At 38.3% G+C, this 19,505-nt stretch overlaps 1 protein-coding gene across 3 annotated transcripts in view; it reads right to left on the bottom strand.

Annotated features, from left to right (window-relative positions):
* LOC107826915 (vacuolar sorting protein 18) overlaps positions 1 to 19,505 on the bottom strand; it is a 58,159-nt gene that overhangs the window by 8,661 nt on the left and 29,993 nt on the right. For all 3 annotated transcript variants that reach the window (XM_075240700.1, XM_075240699.1, XM_075240701.1), the window contains 3 exons: positions 10,138 to 10,243; positions 9,060 to 9,248; positions 4,169 to 4,396 (listed from right to left, as the gene is read on the bottom strand). In XM_075240700.1, coding sequence (XP_075096801.1) covers positions 4,169 to 4,396; positions 9,060 to 9,248; positions 10,138 to 10,243 — 523 coding nt within the window. The remainder of the gene's footprint in view (positions 1 to 4,168; positions 4,397 to 9,059; positions 9,249 to 10,137; positions 10,244 to 19,505) is intronic.

The following is a 19,505-nucleotide window of genomic DNA, read 5'->3' as shown; positions in this document are numbered from 1 at the left end:
TGTGTGAATTACACCGATAGTTTTGGTGAATTCATTGAGGTCGTAGGCCAATATGGCCCAGGAATGAAACCCCCTACCTATCACGAAGTAAGAGTTCCTTGTCTAAAAAAGGAGGTGGAGAAGACAAATAAGATTGTCGAAGAACATAAGGCGCAATGGAAAATATATGGTTGTTCCATTATGATGGACAAATGGACTGCAAAAAATGAAAAAATGGTCATTAATGTTTTGGTTAATTCTCCGAGAGGTAGTGTGTTTCTTGAATCTTATGATGCTAGTGACTCCTCAACCAATTCCAATAAAATGTTCAACTTGTTTGAGAAGACAAAATTGAAAGTTGGACCGGAAAATGTGGTTCAAGTTGTTACTAATAACGCAAGTAAGAATAAAAAGCGGGTGACATATTGAAAGATGTTTTCCCAAATATTTTTTGGACTCCTTGTGCTGCACATTGTATCAACTTGATGTTTGGTGACACTTTCAAGTTAGCCCCATATTCTACAGGTGAACAAGTGGTTCTTATTTTCTATTTTAAGTTTTTAACCTTCATGTTAATTGCTTATACTTAACTATGAAATTTGACTTCCTACAATTTTTCCTAAGGCGATCAAGATACATTCTTACATTAGTCAAAGGCCGTTGTTGTTGAACATGATGAGGAGATACACAAAACAAAGAAATTTGGTGAAACCGGCTAAGACAAGATTCGCAACAGCTATCTTGACCTTGCATAGCTTTTACCTGCAAAAGCAAAATTTGCGAACCTTGTTCTTGTCAACCGAATCGAGTGAGAGTATCTATGCAAAGGAAGCTCATGGGAAAGAAGTTGCGAGATTTATTATTGGTCCATATTTTTGGAATGACACTGTTCAAGCACTTAAAGTTGGTAATCCTTTGGTTATTGTACTTCGTTTGGTGGATGGAGAGAAAAAACCACCAATGGGATACATTTATGAAGCCATGGATAGGGCTAAAGAAGCTATTGAGAAGGTATTTGATCATGATAGAAGGAAATATGAGAGAGTGTTTGAAATCATTGATAAAAGGTGGTATGATCAGCTTCATCAACCTTTACATACAGTAGGGCATATTTTGAACCCCGGATTGTTTTACACAAACAATGAGAACAAGACTTTAGATTTAGACGTTTAGAAAGGGTATCATGCATGTGTTGCGAAGTTGGTTCCAGATGAAGCGATGCAAGACAAAATAGGGCAAGAGCTTGGTGTGTATATGTAAGCCGATGGAATTCTTGGATTAGCTTCGGCCATTAGAGGCAGAACCAAATTGACACCAAGTGAGCAAGTTTTTTCAATTGTTTTACTCTTTAGAGCTTTAACTTTTAAGTTATTAACTTCTAAAATAATACTTCTACAGTTGAATGGTGGATGCAATTTGGTTATGAAGTTCCAAACTTGCAACAATTTGCTATTAGAGTTCAAAGCTTAACTTGCAGTTCATCCGGATGCGAGAGAAATTGGAGTGTTTATGAACATGTGAGAAGCTATATTACATTATTACTAAATTAAAGTTTATCTCAATTGTCCTAAGTACTCCTCTTAATTACTTTCTACATCTTATTATGCAGATTCATACTAAGAAGAGGAACAGGCTTGAGCTAAAGAAACTCAATGATCTCGTGTTCGTAAAATATAATAGAACATTGGCTCGTCGTTACAAAGCTCGCAATATCATTGATCCAATTTTATTGGATAACATTGATAAAGCAAATGAATGGTTAACCGGAGGCTCCGAAAATCATGAAGAAGAAGAAGAAGAAGAAGAAGAAGAAGTGTTTGAAGGAGAAGGCCTCACTTTTGGTCATGTTGCTATGGCAAGTGGAGTTGAAGAGAATGTTTATGGTTTTAGGGGAAGTACTTTAAGGAGCAAAGAAAGAGTATCTACAAGTATAAGTACATGTACAAGTAGAACCTTAATTAATGAAGCCTCCGATGAAGAAGATGATGATGACCAATATAATAACTCGAACATGATGACACTTCAAGAGTTTGGAGATCTTGTTGAAGAATAGGATGTTGCTCCTTTTGTGATTTTGTTTTGCATTTGCTTAATATGTTATGACTTTTAAGGATTATTCACTATCTAGTTTTAGTATCTATTATTTGCTTCTTGATTCAAGAATTGAAACATTTGCTTAATATGTTATTTTTAATGAGTTCTTAGCCATTTATCTATGCCTATTTTATTTTTTTTATTTATGTGTTAAATTGCGCTTCACATGAAAAAAGCGTGTGCTTCGCTTCGCGCTTCTCGCTTCGGTGAAAATTGAAACCCTGGTCACTTCAAACATACCTGGCTTGAAAATTGAAACCCTAGTCGTTGCTTGCTCTGCTGCTCGCTGATTTATTAAAAAAAACTGAGCTTTTTTATTTATCAATGACTTAAAAGACAAAAGTGAGCGCTTCCATTGCTTCTTGCTTTTTTGACAAAAGCGGACGTTTCAACCTACCTGCTACGCTTCACCCTACAGAAGCGACAGAGTGGCACCTCACTTCGCTTCACGCTTAAAGCGCTGAAGCAAGCGCTTTTCACAACATTGTATTGAGCAACCACCTGGTTTTGTTGCTCAGGGGGAGTTTAGTGACCTTGTATGTCGGTTGCATCGGTCCCCCTATGGTCCAAAGCAATCTCCTCGAGCCTGGTTTGGTAAGTTCAGCACAGTTATTCAAGAGTTTGGCATGACTCATAGTGAAGCTGATCACTCTATGTTTTATCGGCATTCTAATTCAAATCTCAGTATTTATCTGGTGGTTTATGTTGATGATATTGTTATTACCGGTAATGATCAGGATGGTATTACTAAGTTGAAGCAACATCTCTTTCCGCACTATCAGACTAAGGATTCAGACAGATTAAAGTATTTCTAGGTATTGAGATAGCTCAGTCTAGCTCAGGTATTGTAATCTCACAACGGAAGTATGCCTTAAGACATTCTTGAGGAGACATGAATGACATGTTGTAGACCTGCTGACACTCCTATGGACTCGAATTCTAAACTTCTACTAGGGGAGCCTCTTAGCGATCCTACAAGATATAAGCGGCTGGTTGGTAAATTAAATTACCTCACAGTGACTAGACCTGACATTTCCTTTCCGGTGAGTGTGGTAAGTCAGTTCCTGGATTCTCCCTGATAGTCATTGGGATGTAGTTGTTCGCATTCTTTGATATATAAAATCAGCTCCAGACAAAAGAATTATTGTTTGAATATCGAGGCCATGAGCAAATTGTTGGGTACTTAGATGCTGACTGAGCATAATCACCTTCTGATAGACATTCTACGTCTGGATATTGTGTGTTAGTAGGAGGTGATTTGGTATCGTGAAAGAGCAAAAAACAGAATGTAGTTGCTCGGTCTAGTGCAGAAGCAGAATATCGAGCAATGGTTGTGATAACATGTGAGCTAGTTTGGATCAAAGAATTGCTTAATGAGTTGAAATTTGGTGAGGTCAGCAAGATGGAACTTGTGTGTGATAACCAAGCTGCCCTTCATATTGCATCAAATCCGGTGTTCCATGAGAGAACTAAACACATTGAAATTGACTATCACTTCGTCACAGAAAAGATACTCTCAGGAGATATTGCTACAAAGTTTGTGAAGTCCAATGATCAGCTTGCAAATATTTTTACCAAGTCTCTTACTGGTCTTTGTAATAGTTACATATGTAACAAGCTCGGTACATATGATTTGTATGCACCGGCTTGAGGGGGAGTGTTAGATAGTTATGTACATAATTTGAATTAGTCCTAGTCCCACATAGAATAGGCGTATGATATGTATTGTATAAATAGGGCTTACTGTATTATAATTAAACAAAATATCAATAAATAGATTTTTCTCCGGTGCATTCTCACATTGTCAACCAGCACATGCAGGACCATCAAACTTCTCATTGAGACCTACCAGTTGCTCTTAAATTCCACATCTCTTTTCTTCCTTATTATTTTCTTTGACTTTACCTTTAAAACTTCAACTGGTTGATCAGAAGCAGCTATCTATGCTATTTTTCCTTTGACAGGGAAAAGATATATTTAAGGTGAGGCTGTAATTTATCTGGTAAGCTATATTACAACTTTCCAATGATGAAATATAAAGGATTAAAACCAATAAATATTAGAAGCAGTGAAGTATTAAGCCAGTGGAACTTACCTTGAAGTCATCAATTAGAGCAAAGTCTGGGAAGAAGGGTAAGATGTCCTCAATCTTTAATAGACCATCAGTTTCCTTGAGAAAAGCAATTGCCTTTCTTATATTCTCCCTTTTGGTTCCTTTTTCCTGCTCAATGACATGCTTAGCAATCATAAGCCAAAGCTTCTTCCTCAAGTCCTCATCATCTTCAACCTTGTCTGCTTCAGCCATCGCAAGCTCTGGATCAACCTATTGAATTAAAGGAAGTTGTGAACGGTGTCTTCTCCACTAAAGACTTATAGAAAAGTTTTTGAAAGTGATGCCAAAACCTGACAGGATCTATAGGTGAAGCATAGAATTTCTGCGTAACACATACATTTTTTATTTTTTTTCCTTCTCCCGCATCTTATATCGCTAAAGTGTGCACCGTGCTTAAAACCCAGTAGATGTTGGTGTTTTCTTAAAAAATTCTCCTTTGGAAACATTGGCTTAAATACTCTTGAAAGCATATTGTTACTTTCAAAAATAAATACAAAGCCTAAACAATAATTCTAAATATCAGTAAGCAAATAAAGCAAAACAAACCTTGGTATTTAGGACTAAATTAGAATCATAAAAGAAACAAGTTCAGTCTACATCAAGCATTGGGACCAAAAGGAAAAGACGAAACAATCCGTGGCAGTAGAAATTAGAAAGGAATGTTTAGATGTGATCCAAGCAATCAAAGTGTGGACATTTGATGACTATATGATTAGCTCAACGCTGTTTGTCTAGAATGAAAATATGTCATTTTTCATAATACATACACCTTAAAACTCCACCATGGCCTTAATTTTTGGAGCAACAACTTGAATACAAATAAATAAGGAAGAAATCACTCAGATAAATTTTGTTGGATTTTACACTTTCTTTTTTCTCTTTATTTAGTGTATGTAACAAGTAAAGCTTGTGCTTGACTTGTTTTGTTTTCCTATGCATGTGTCAAGCAACAGTTAATAGACCAACCTCATCCCTTCCACTCTTCCATTCAGCTTAAGCCCAAAGGACAATAAATGATGCATGAAAATTGCTAACATGACAAATCAGCTTGAGGAGAGAAAGCAGAGAGTGAAAGGCCATTTTTGAAGTTGCTTCACTATTTTGAGCAGTGATCAGACGAACTCTTCAGCTTCACAACAATATTGTGCCAATGTTCTAGATATAGAATTTGATTTTTCCATATTAAATACGAATATTAAATTGATCTAATCATTTTATGTAAATTCAAATTTTGGTTTCTTGCTTTATTATCGAAACAGAATGTGCATTTCTAGAAACTCCTAAACATCCAGCAAACAATAGAATAAGTGAAAACAGGACAATTTCTTTGGTTCCCCCTTCTGTGTTTGCAGGTATTCACTATCGGATCAGAGCGTGCGGCGGACGTCAAAACCGGTTGGTGGCAGCGGGAAATCGACTAGGTTACTACGGCAGTGTGGCCTTGACATTTACGATGATTCACCCAGGTTTCGCACTAATCGGGAGTTGGTACCTCCTGTTGATCGATCAATATTTCTGTCTTCCTTGTTGGTATCCAATTAGTTTGCGATAGTTTAAGCCTAATTCTTGCCTACAATTAATTAGTGCATCTGCCTGAATACCTTTCTTGCTAGTAAATGTTTAGGGATTTCTGGACTGTAATTTGGATTCTTAGTAGCTGTTCTGTTGGCCTTCTTTTATATATCTATTGTTATCACTAGTGGTTAGAGCTATAAGTGCTAGACCTCCCTCCTTTAGTTTAATCCTTTTTCTGTTTTAGGGATAGTTCTAGCTTAAGTTTCCTTAGATTATAGTGGTTGGGGTGAGTGATGGTAGAATAAGGTCATGTCCTCGGGTGAGGTGGGGGGGGGGGGGGGCAAAAGTGGCAAGGGAGTCCCTAGGTTGAGAGTGGGGTCCCGGAATATAGGTATTTTGACGGGGAAGTCTATAGAGTTAGCAAAGATCCTCCAGAAGAGGAAGATCACCATAGCTTGTGTTCACGAGACAAGATGAGTGGGTTCGAAGGCGCGAGATGCTGATAGGTTTAAATTGTGGTACTCAAGACGCGAGAGGGGTAAGAATAGGGTAGGTATCTTGGTTGACAGGGAACTTAGGGAGCTAGTGGTATAAGTTAGGAGCTATGTTGCTCGGACTCTTCAAAAATGTTGACGGGTGCATGTCGGATCCTCCAAAAGTAGTGCATTTTTGGAGGATCCGACACGGGTGCGGCAATATTTTTGGAGAGTCCGAGCAACATAGATTAGGAGGGTGATCGACAGGCTGATGGCTATTAAGCTGGTTGCGGAAAAGTCTACTTTAAACGTGATTAGTGCTTACGCGCCTCAAGTGGGTTAAGCATAGGAGGTGATTTCAATGGTCACATTGCGGCGACCTCTAGGGGTTATGACGCTGTGCATGGTGGCTTTGACTTTGGCTTTGGATTTAGGAACGGGGGAGGTACTTCGTTGTTGGACTATCCTAAAGCCTTTGATTTTGTGATTGCTAACTCGTGTTTTCCGAAGAGGGAGGAGCACTTGGTCACATTCCAGCGAGAGGTGGGGTTGCAAGGTTATACCAAGTGAGAATCTCACGACTCAACATAGGTTATTGGTGATGGACTTAGAGATCGTGAGGAAGAGGAAGAAGAGGGTTGTGTATGGTCAACCCAGAATCAGGTGGGGTGCTTTGACTAATGACAAAGTGCAGGAGTTGGGGGGGGGGGGGAAATTGTTGGCTATGGGAGCCTGGAGAGGTATAGGAGGGCTAAGAAAGAGGCGAAGTTAGCGGTTACTATAGCTAAAACTGCGGCATTTGGGCGTTTGTACGAATAGCTTGGGGCCAAAGGCAAGGACAAGAAGCTATACAGACTAGCCAAGGTGAGAGAGAGGAAGGCCTATTATCTAGATCAAGTAAAGTGTATCAAAGATAGAAGGTAGAGTTTTGATGAAAGAGGCTCAGATTAGACGAAGATGGTAGAGGGTGATAGGGACATCGTGCTGGGCGACTTGGAGCACTCCGAGATGCGCCAGGATTTCGGGTATTGTAGGCGCATAAGAGTAGAGAAGGTCGAGGGAGCTCTGCGTAAGATGCACAAGGGTAGAGCTACTGAGCCAGATGAAATCCTTATGGAATTTTGGAATAATGCGGGTAGGGCAGGTTTAGAGTGGCTCACTAAGCCGTTCAACGTCATTTTTATGACGAAGAAGATGCCCGATGAATGGAGGTGGAGTACGATGATCTCGCTATATAAAAACAAGGGAGATATCCGAAGTTTCAATAACTATAAGGGGTTGCTTAGACATATGATGAAAATTTGGGAAAGGATGGTTGAAGTGAGGGTGAGGACCAGTGTGTCCATTTCTGAGAACCAGTTCGGTTTCATGCCGGAGCGTTCGACTATGGAATCCATTCACCTTGTGAGGAGATTGGTAGAACGGTATAGAGATGAAGAAGGACTTGCACATATGACAAAGTCCCGAGAGAGGTGCTCTAGCGATGCTCGGAGGCTAAAGGGGTGCTAGTAGCTTACATTAGGGTGATTAAGAACATGTATGATGGAGCTAAGACTTGGGTTAGGACAGAGGGAGTAGACTCGGAACACTTTCCGGTTGTGATGGGATTGCACAAGGGATCAGCTCTTAGTTCATTTCTATTTTCGTTGGACGCATTGACGAGGCACATTCAAGGTGAGGTGTCATGGTGTATGTTATTTGCTGATGGCATAGTCTTAATTGACGAGACGCAGGGTGGTGTTAACGAGAGGCTGAAGGACCAAATTGAGCAGGACAAAGACGGAATACTTGGAGTGCAAGTTCAGCAATGGTACCCAGGAAAAGGATAAGGAGGTGAGGCTTGACACGCAAGTCATCCCCAAGAAAGGTAGTTTTAAGTACCTTGGATCTATAATACAAGGTAACAGGGAGATTGATGAAGATATTACGCATCGTATCGGAGCAGGATGGATGAAGCGGAGACTCGCTTCCGGTATCTTGTGTGATAAGAATGTGCTGCTGAGACTTAAACGTAAGTTCTATAAAGTTGTAGTTAGACCGACTATGTTATATGGAGCAGAGTGTTGGCCGGTCAAGAACTCTTATACCCAGAAGTTAAAAGTAGCTGAGATGAGGATGTTAAGGTGGATGTGTGGGCATACCCGGTTGGATAAGATTAGGAATGAAGTTATTCGGGAAAAGGTAGGAGTGGCTCTTGTGGAGGATGAGATGCGGGAGGCGAGGTTGAGATGGTTCGGACATGTTAAGAGGAGAAATACAGAAGCACCAGTTAGAAGGTGCGAGAGGTTAGCCTCAGTGGTTGGTAGGAAGAGTAGAGGTAGGCCTAAGAAGTCTTGGGGAGAGATTATTAAGCGGGACATGGCGCAGCTGAAGCTGACTGAGGACATGGCCCTAGACAAGAGGGTGTGGAGGTCAAAGATATGGTAGAAGGTTCGTAGGTAGTCGAGCGTTTCTCTTTGTCTTACTCAGTTCGCTAGCATTAGTGTTAGTATGATATTAAAACTATTACTACACATAGTTTAACTGCATTCTTGGATTCGATCTTATTTTATCTTGTTGTTATTCCTACTTGTTGCAATTACCTTTTCTTTTTCGGTTGTTCTCTAGCCGAGGGTCTATCAGAAACAGCCTCTCTGCTCTTCCAGGAGTAGGGGTAAGGCTACGTACATCTTACCCTCCCTAGACCCACTTGTGAGAAACTACTGGTTGGTTGTTGTTGTTGATGACAAATCAACTAGCTCTTTTTAAGCTAATTTTCCACTATGCGGAATCAGCTAATTTAATAGTTAATGTAGTCATAAATTGCAGAATATAAGCAGGAAGGTTAAAAGAACCATTAGACTACCAGCAAACACAAAGAGCAATCAGTATTGAAACAGAACCTGTAGTGCTAGAGCAACTGCTTCTTCATGCATAGACATCATGCTGTATATATGAACACAAGCTCGCATTCTCTTTTCCTTGAGGCAAAGGCGAAGCGCATATTTGGGATCATAAAAGAATTCAGGGCCACCTGGCTGCCCTTTACCAACCTTGCATTCTAGGAAACGCAGAAGAGCACTCTCATCTTCCTACTTGCAAAGAAAAAAGTGAGTGAGAAAAATAAGGCACAAGGCATATTTCTGCTTGACAAGCATGCAAATAGACATCTAGCAAGTTGTTGAGTGCACAAAGGCATTCCTGATTCTCCTGAAAGCTATGGTTAATGACTTATATTCACATTTACATGATAAAAGATCAAAATTTACCCCAAAGCAAAATAGACCTATATAATATGTGCCCCTTTCCTATAAATGGAGGTAGGCCCTGATTCCTTGTGTCAATTCTCCATTGGCCAACTTCTTTTGGCTTGGAATTAATTTGCTTCAGGGACTAAGATAATCCAACACTCCTCTGACGAAGAAATACCAAGTTATAACTAATTACGCGGTACAGAAGAAAAAGCAGAGCACATAAAGAAGTCCTGAGTTCTCCCAATTCTTGCAAAGTATAACTTGTAAAATGTGTTGAACAGAAAAATAATTAAGCAGCATCACAGTATAAAGCAGATCATGTAAACAAAGCAGTCCTGATTTCTCCCAGTTCGTGCAAGTAACATTTGTTTATCTTGTTACGGTGAAGTGTAAGCTACCTTTTATAAATTTAAATAAACTATGAATGAACAAAATGAAATAAAAAATAATTTTTCAAGATGAATAGCTATAGATAGGAATATTAACATAATGCTTAAATTTTTCCGTGGTTTCTTCACGTTTGCAACAGAAAAAGGAAAGAAAGATGAATGTGAAAGATTATAAACTGTAAATGCGTAAAATTAGATGCAGACAGAGCATTCGAAGATATCGTGGATGGGTTATTATTTGCATATTTAAAAAAATCTCAAAGAAAATGGAAAGATGGATAAATCCCGCATGCACATATGAGACCAGATGAGCATTGCAAAAGCTAAATAACTTGAACCTTTTTGGCGTATAAGGAAAGTAACAGATTGTGAACGCCAGGATCCTCATTTTGTAAACGATGAACACAATACTCCAGGTACTTGATTACTTCATGAGTTTCATTCCTGCAGGTGGCATACGGTAGAAACGATCTCATAAAAAATGGTAGAACTGATATTAACCGACAAATACAAAGACTAGGCAGATAAAGGATATCTTGAATGCGGGAAAAAGAAGGAAAAGGAGGGCCTTCAGAGTGAAGAAACTCATGCTGCACATTATGACATACTGCTATTCCACATATATTGCTAGAGCACACAAAAGTCTTCAATTTCTGTAGAATCCTAGATGATTGGATGAGATTTGTGCAGTTTATTTTTTCCTCTAGTATAAAGTATCAAGTACTTATCGAAAAAAAATTATAAGATATATGGAAATCAACATGAATTTATGCCCTTTGCAACAAGTCAAGGAGAATTCACAGAAGAAACAAAGAGAACAAAGATGAATCAAAGCTTTTCAATTCTTCTCCTAAATAAGTAAAGAATCACAATATCCAGATCACCTTAAAGTTCTGAAAGTTGAAGGCTCAAGCCATTTGATCTACAGAAACACTATAACACAGGATACTTAGAAAGACTTAACCGTATGAAATCCTAACAAAAACCCAGCAAAAAATGTTTGCTTCACAAAATGACAAAATAAACCTAGATGGTAAGGCCTATTGGTGTTTCTAGCCCATAAAGCTTCATGTTTTAAGCGAGTTCCAGCCTTCCTACGAAAGATACCATAGTGACCGCTACAAGAACTTGGCAAGGTAGCTACTAAACACTGCCTTACCTTCTCAAGTCCACCTTTAATTCAGAAGAAGCAGGCGTGTATATGTGTAGAGCCAAGTGTAGTATGGTCTAGTAGTAGGCACTTCTAGGCCCCTTCCCCGCTACTGGATCACTCCAGTGCTTTGGGTACTACAGACCCTCTGCCATCCATTGCAGCAGAGCCGTTCCATGAGCCCGAGTGTGCGCTAAGCGCAGTTCTTTGAATCAAACATTGAATGAAATCGATTCTTTTTTAGATATCAAAATCCAAATCGGATAGTATAGATAAATGGATCTATCATTCTGTTTGTATTTTTTTTTTTTTTTTTTTTTTGAAACCGTTTACTAGCCTTGAACCCTTGACCAAGTAGTTTCGAGAGAACTTCCCACCACTATGAACAAGGATGGCCGGTATCTTTCTGTTTGTATATATTACTAATCAAAATGGATTTACATAGTGTTGTAGCATAGCAAGAAGCCCCGAATCAACAAAAGCAAACCACAACATTTTTGTCGCTTTCCGCCACTCAGGTTTCAGCAGAAATTTTGAGTAAATTGCAAATAACATTGTAATATCACAAACCAAAAGTACTCCAGATATTAAAGAGGGTACCATCAGCCATTATACAATCACTAATAGAATGTTCAGTATTAGCATTTGTGTTTTAAATTAGATATTGTCCCACGTTGAACAAATATCATGTGTATCTTGTTTGACACCTATAAATAAGTATCTTGCATGATTAAGTCATCTCTATGTTACATGGTACCAAAGCATTTACAATTCTAGTCGAGGCTTATGTAACTTTTGCCTACCGGTATAGGTAGGATTATGTTTGCCGGATCAAATTTTATTTCTTTTCATAATTTCCTTTTTTGCCCTTCTTTCTCGTGGACGTTCAGGCCACACCTTGTCCAGCCATAATCTACCATTCTTCCCTATTTCTAGTGACCTTTTCGGCCACATGTTGCATATTTACGGTGATTGTCCAACAACATTAAACCTCTTTTTCAAAAATTGCTCCTACAGCACAGCACCTCTTTTCTGATGGCTATGCCAGCGCTACCACTTCTCTCCGATCGTTCCGGCAACTTTTACTATGAGATTCCAATGATCAGAATATTTACAAATACTTTCAAGCAGGTTTTTTGACAGCGTGAGTTTAAACACCTAGTAGTTACACAATGTAGTAATTACACAACTTCGTAAATTCAATGACTTGTTTGTTTACAATAACATAATTACATTGTTACTACCAACATGTTACAGTGGTAATTGCATAACTAGAGATTTTTAATTAAAACTGGATATTAATCTTTTAAAAATTAAATATGTTTTCTAATATGAAAAAATAAATGAGCTTCAACGGCTGACAAATATATGTGTATCTAAGAAATATTAAATTATTTACTAGACAGAATACTTGGAGTGTAAGCTCAGTGGTGAGACTCAAGGGGGGGAAGGGGAGGTGAGGCTGGACTCGCAGGTCATTCCTAGGAGAGGAAGTTTTAAGTGTCTATTATTGAGGGGATAGGGAGATTGATGAAGATGTCACACATCGTATTGGGGCGGGATGGATGAAATGGAGATTCGTTTCTGGTGTTTTGTGTGACAAGAAGGTGCGAAACTTAAAGGTAAGTTCTATAGAGTGATGGTCAGACTGACGATGTTGTATGGGGGCTGAGTGTTGGCCAGTCAAGATCGCTCATGTCCAGAAGATGAAGGTAGCAGAGATGAGGATGTTGAGATGATGTGCGAGCACACCAGGTTAGATAGGATTAGAAATGAGGTTACTCACGACAAGGTGGGTGTGGCCCCTATTGAGGACAAGATGTGGGAAGCGCGGCTTAGGTGGTTTGGTCATGTGAAGAGGAGGAGCACAGACGCCCCGGTGAGGAGGTGTGAGAGGTTAACATTGGAGGGCCTACGGAGAGGTAGGGGTAGGCCAAAGAAGAGGTGGAGCGAGGTGATTAGGCAAGACATGGCACAGCAGTAGTATTGGCATGCAGTCTCACTTTCTGTTGGTAGTAGGTTTTTATGACTAACTGTTGTTTTCTTTCATTGTTGATCACCTTACTATCTTGTTGCTTTTATTCTGCTTTTATATGGCTTTTTTGGTGTTGTCCCTTCTTGTCTATATTTTCATTAATGTGGTGTTTATGCTTTCTTGAGCCAAGGGTCTATTGGAAACAGCTCTCTATCCTCACAAGATAGCAGTAAGGTCTGCATACACACTACCCTCCTCAAACCCCACGGTGTGAGATAATACTGGGTATGTTGTTGTTACTAGGTAACATAAAATACAATTTTCCGTCAAAAATATATTAAATAATTATAATTGCATAACTAATATTGCAAACATCCAATGGTATATTTCAAAACAATTAAATCTAAAAATATTAGATCATCATTATTATTAGGTAATTAATACATATTTCCTATTGAAAATATAAAAGAATTACAATTGAATAACTAGTATTGCAAACAGCAAATGGTATCTCTCGAAAGAATAAATTTTAGTTCTAATTAATTGATAATAAAACCAGTTACAACTCAAAAAATTTCAACCAACTCATGTGAACGTAATCAATAACTAAAAATTCATTTCATTTTTAACATGATTATACAATATATATATATATATATATATATATATATATGCGTGTGTGTGTGAAAGTATTATCTATAAACAAATATTTGCACTAATGATTAGATTTGGAGTATGTTTAACAAGAAAACAAGAGTAGAAAAATAAAAGTATTAAGGAGTAATTTATATTTGTAAAAATAACAAAAAATCACCTAAAAGTAATTACAGCATGTAATTACCACCAATTAGTGACCCCCCCCCCCCCCGGGGCCCCCCCCCCGGGGGGGAGTTGGAGGTGTAATTGCACTCCTTTAATTACAACCAATTCAATGTTGACCAAGTGCTTGGCTGAATAAACAAGCTAAATTGTATAATTACAATCCAATTCCATGGAGCTTTCCAAACACATACTTAGGCAAGTTTTCGTTTGACCACTTGTTTTTGAGTTTTCAGAGTATGCAAACTCAGGTAGATTTGCCCACCTTGCTTCAAGGAACATGTCAGAATTTTAGTGGTAGTGTTAGACTACACAACAACAACTATGTCTTGATTCCAAACAAGTTGGCGTCGGCATATGAATACTCATTCCTTTTACTATAGTCCAGTAGTGTTAGACTATTAGGGGTCGTTTGGTATGAGGTACAAGAAGGTATAAGGGTGGTATAAAAATTTAATACCACCTTAATACTCTGTTTGGTTAGCAAACCAGGTATAAGTTATTCCGGTGTTAATTTTAACACTGGGATAATTTATACCTTATACAAGGTGGGGGTAATTAACACCGGTATAACTTATATTTTCTTCTTATAAATTATGCAATTGTCATTCTTAATACAACATAACAAACAATGAATAAACAACAATCCCAGCATAACTTATCCCAATATAACTTATACCGGCATAACTTATACCTGTATAAATCGTATTCCAACCAAACGACCCCTCATAGTAAAATACTAAAGGGTTAAAAGTGACTGACACATAAAAATATGAAATATTGTATAAACAAGTCATCAATATATCATTTATCCTTCTATTTTCTTGTTTTCTCACACAACAGGAGAGACGAGTTAACAGGAGAAACAAACCTCCAAAAATACCAGGATATAAGGTCGTTGCGAATTCTATCTTTACCTCTTATTGATTAGAATATCTCTAGAATATTTTCACATATTAGCACATGTTCTCATGTATATTTTAAATTTCAGCAACTGCATAGTAAAATGTAAATTAGACAACTTTTTGAATGGCATCCCATAACCAGTAGGATTGGAATGTAGTTGCAAATAAAGCATTATTATACAGAAAAATATACAAGGACATTACTCTATGAAATCTAATTCGTTTAGTCTAAAACATGCGCTTAATGAACATGACAGATGGCTTTTCTTGGGGAAGCACCTGAAATTTTTGGTAATGAGTGACAGCCAAGACACAAACCAAGACTCTACCAACTCCTGTCCCATGTTAAATTGTGTGAAATAAAAGGGCAGCCCGGCGCACTAAACTCCCGCTATGCGGGGTTTCCGGAGAAGAGCCGGACCACAAGGGTTTATTGTAAAAGATTTCGTAGTTGAAAAGGGAAAAATTTAAATATTTGTTTATTTATCATTCGTATACAACAAATAGATGTCACTTGTGGTTACTAGGAGTTCAAATCAATTAGATGCCAATCAATTGAAGCAAAGTCATAGACCTTAATCTCTGTTATGACCAATTTGCAGGAAAAAAAAACACAACACAGTCCTAGAAACAGTAGATTAGTGACAATCAGTCATAGACGTAGTCTCAATATCAGGAAATAATATATAATCCTCACCCGTGCCCTGTAGCCAAGGTTTAGTTGACTGTCAAAATTGCCCTCCCTCTCATCCCATTTGCTCAAGAAGCGGAGAAACCTCCACTAACAATAACTTGCTATTGACCTATCAGTTAAAGGAAACTTCTAAACCTATGCACCCCCATGGAGGAAAGGAAGTGAAATAGGAACATCACCAGAAATGATGTACTTTCAAGGTTTTGCAACTCTCAAGCACACAAAAAAAGAGAAAAAAGCACCTCGCTAAAGTTTTTCACAAAACTAACGAAAGCGTTCTTCAAACTCATGTGAGAAGAATGTAAAATGAAAAAAGTCTTACCCACACGTTCTTTAATCCAGCAAGATTGCAAGAAGCGTTGAATAAAGAAAGACAAGTCAACCAAAAGAGAAATCACGTTTTTGAACGCAGAGCTTAGAAAAACTAATCACCAACCTTTATTTTCAGCATATTGAGTCTTTAAATAGAGGCCTTACAATGAGTAAAATTGAGGAGGTTAAGGAAAACTAATCCTAATTGAACTAGACTAAGAATAAGGTTAAGAAAAGCCTATTCTAACTAAAATAGGAAAAGGAATTCTAGTAGGATTGGAATACCAACTAACAATCCTAGTTTGACCAGAACTACAAATATAATCTACTAAAAGAGGAAATAAGAAATCCTAATCTTTATGGAAAAGAAATCCTAATCTTAAATGGATTTTTGGACTAGTTGATTTCTTGGATTCTAGGCCTTCTTGACCTTGCATCATTCTCCCCTGGTTGAAAAAGACTAGGGGTGGGCATAATACCGGCCGAACCGAAGAAACCGGCCGAACCGTAAATTTCGGTTTTTCGGTTTCGATTTTTCGGTCGGTGCACGGTTTTTAAATTATTAATTTTCGGCTTTTCGGTGCGGTTAACAGTTTTGGTGTTTCGGTTTTCGGTTTAACCAAAAAACCGAAATTTTGGGTATTAGTTATTACCCATTATAGGCTGAACCGCCGAAGCCCAATACCTTTACTGATAGTTATTACCACTAAAGCCCAATACTCTACATCAGTAAAATACACTTAGTCACTTACTCACTTCCCATTTCCCAAACGGCCAAACGTAAATCAAAAATTAAAATTAGATTTAGGGTTCTTCACTTCTTCTTCTTGTGCAACTGCTGCGACTCGCCATCGCCGACTGCTGCGACTCGTCGTCGCCAACTGCTGCGCCTTCTGAAATGTGCTGAAATACGCCACTGTGTTAAACTATTTTGGACTAGTTTGCCACTGCTGAAATGTGCGGTATTTAGTCTGTGTGCTTGTTCTCTATACTATATGGTCGAACTTTAATGTTAGTCTGTGTGCTACTGTGCTTGTTCTCCATATAAATTTTCTTCTAAATTTTCTGTTAAAGACTCATCTTTGTACAGTCCAAGAATTCAATAGAGTTTTCTTCAACATCAATTGTCAACGTGCCTTGGTTTCATTTATAGTGTTGTTTCAAATTAGTGTTATTGTCGAGCTTTGTAGTTTGCTCTTCATTTTGTAAAGTATTTGCGACAGCTGGGCTGTCTTTGCCACTGTGCTGGCCGAACAGCAAGTCAGCAGTTTGAGAATTTGCCATTGTGCTGGCCGAACAGCAAGTCAGCAATTTGAGAATTTGTTAGGCTGGCCGAACAGTAAATACTTGTTGTTTCTACAACTTAAACCGAAAAAATAAACGCAAAATAACCGAAACCGAACTTTGAAAAAACCGCACCGAACCGTAAATACTTTGGTTTGATTTGGTTATTAATATTACAAAACCGAAAACCGATAAACTGAAACGTACTTTAATAATAACCGATCGACACCCACCCCTAAAAAAGACTCGTCCTCGAGTCTAAATGGCGCAAGAATTGCTATAGTAAAGAATAGGTACTCAATGCTCACTAGGTTTTAAATTACATCTTGTTAGCTTATCATAGAGCTTCTTCACGTAGTAAGAGAACTTAGAATGTAGTCGAACTAAATCTCACTTTCTAAGTTTCAACTTTTTACCAAGTCTTCTCCATGTAATCTTTCTATGTTGACTCTAAAACTTCAACTTACAATATGAAGTTATTGATGCCAGAACTAAATGAAACTTAGCCAACTCCATGTCTAGCTTTGAATTAAGCATAGAGATCAACGCTCTACTTGAGACTGCATCGATTGCGATGCTTGTACGCCAACAATCACTTTAATGATGGCCATACATATTTATGAGGTGAAGACATCTTGTTTCTCCAATAAACCTCAAACTCTCCATTATCCACTCATTTTAGGTAATCCTTCGTCTAATTCATGCATATTTTTATGGACTTTAGGATTAACGCAGTATGTTGACTTGTTTGGAATGATAGCGCCAACAATCAAGTCAATATTGTGTTGAGCATCTCTGATAAGCAGAAAGTCAAAGACACACATGGCTGGATACTCCAAAGGATCATCACAAAACTTCGGAGGTAAATTCTCAACTTGTGGATCCAATGCATGTTCCTCATCTCTTTGATAATGGTCTTTTTCAGTGTCGTCCTCTTCATGCCCTTGATTATTTGTATATTTATCATATTCGGCATGGGACCTTGGTACTCTTACGCCTTGGTCAGCTTCAACTTGCTCAATATATCTTGTTCTTTGTGGTTGAAGTGGTGGATATCGAAGTGGTAGACGTGGTGATAGCATTGGTATGTTATGTGGTGGTGGAGGTGGTCGCAGTGTTATTAAAAGCACTCGCTTCACGCTTTAAGCGCTGAAGCGACGCGAGGCGCTGGGCTAGCGCTTTTCTGCTACAAAAGCGACTCACATTTAAAAAGCGCACGCTTTAACCGCTTAAGCGAGAAGCGCCTCAATGGAAAAGGCGCAAAAAAGCATGCTTAAGCGACGTGAAGGCAACTGCTAGGGTTTTTTTAAAAACTTTTGGCAAATAAACCATCTGTTAACAAATAAACATACGCTCTTCTGCTGCTCCAACTCCAGCGACGACTGCTGCTCCAACGACTTCTTCTTCTTCTTCTGTTCGACTCCTTTTTTTCTCTTTTTCTTTCTATTTTTTTCACTTTCTATTGCTCTGTTCTACACATCTAATTTATGACTGTTCTTCCGCCCTATTTTTCTCTTCTTCTTTCAAATTTTTCAGATTTTAAGCGCTGATTTGTGCCCTAAAATTACTCTTTGTTCTCTGGTTTATTGCTCTTTTTGTGCCCTAAAACTATGCTCTGTTTTCTGGTTTATGCTCTGTTTTCTGTTTTTCTGTTTTCTGCTCTGTTTTTCTGCTAGCGCTCACTATTCTGGTTCGTCAAAATTAACTGTTATGGTTTTTTTTTTTTGGTTGTTGATAGTAGTAAATTTAATTTTATTATTCAATGGCATCAAGCCAAAAAAAAAGAGATCCAGCTTGGGCGTATGGAGTTGCAGTTGGCAATAGTAACACAAGAGTGCAATGTATCTTTTGTCAAAAAATTTATAACGGTGGAATACATCGTCACAACAGACATCTAATCGGTGGTTTTAGAGATGTCAAAGATTGTCCAAGTGTTCCGGATACTATTAATAAAGAAATTAGAGAGTATGTTGAGAAAAAAAATGAGTTAAAAAATCCAATGAGCCATGGAGCATCTATGATTAATCTTATTGATGAAGATAGTCAAATGGATGAGGATGACCTTGAAGTCAATGATATAATGAGGCCACCTCCCTCTAAATCTCAAAGAAAGAATTCAATAAGTGGAAGTGGATCATCCACCGCCGGTAGCAATGTGAAAGGTCCTCTTAATCTTTTTTTCTCACAAAAACCAAATGAAAAGAGAAAGGGTGAAGCTATTGACTTAGATTCTTGTAGGAAGAATTTAAGGGAGCGCACTGTAGATGCTTTTGCAAGGTGGATGTATGATGCGGGGCTACCTTTTAATTGTGTGAATTACACCGATAGTTTTGGTAAATTCATTGAGGTCGTAGGCCAATATGGCCCAGGAATGAAGCCCCCTACCTATCACGAAGTAAGAGTTCCTTGTCTAAAAAAGGAGGTGGAGAAGACAAACAAGAATGTTGAGGAGCATAAGGCGCAATGGAAAATATATGGTTGTTCCATTATGATGGACAAATGGACTGCAAAAAATGGAAAAATGGTCATTAATGTTTTGGTGAATTCTCCGAGAGGTAGTGTGTTTC

The sequence above is a fragment of the Nicotiana tabacum genome, chromosome 20, assembly GCF_000715075.1.
Source record: "Nicotiana tabacum cultivar K326 chromosome 20, ASM71507v2, whole genome shotgun sequence".
NCBI lineage: Eukaryota > Viridiplantae > Streptophyta > Magnoliopsida > Solanales > Solanaceae > Nicotiana > Nicotiana tabacum.
This window is presented reverse-complemented; position numbering and strand designations above follow the sequence as displayed.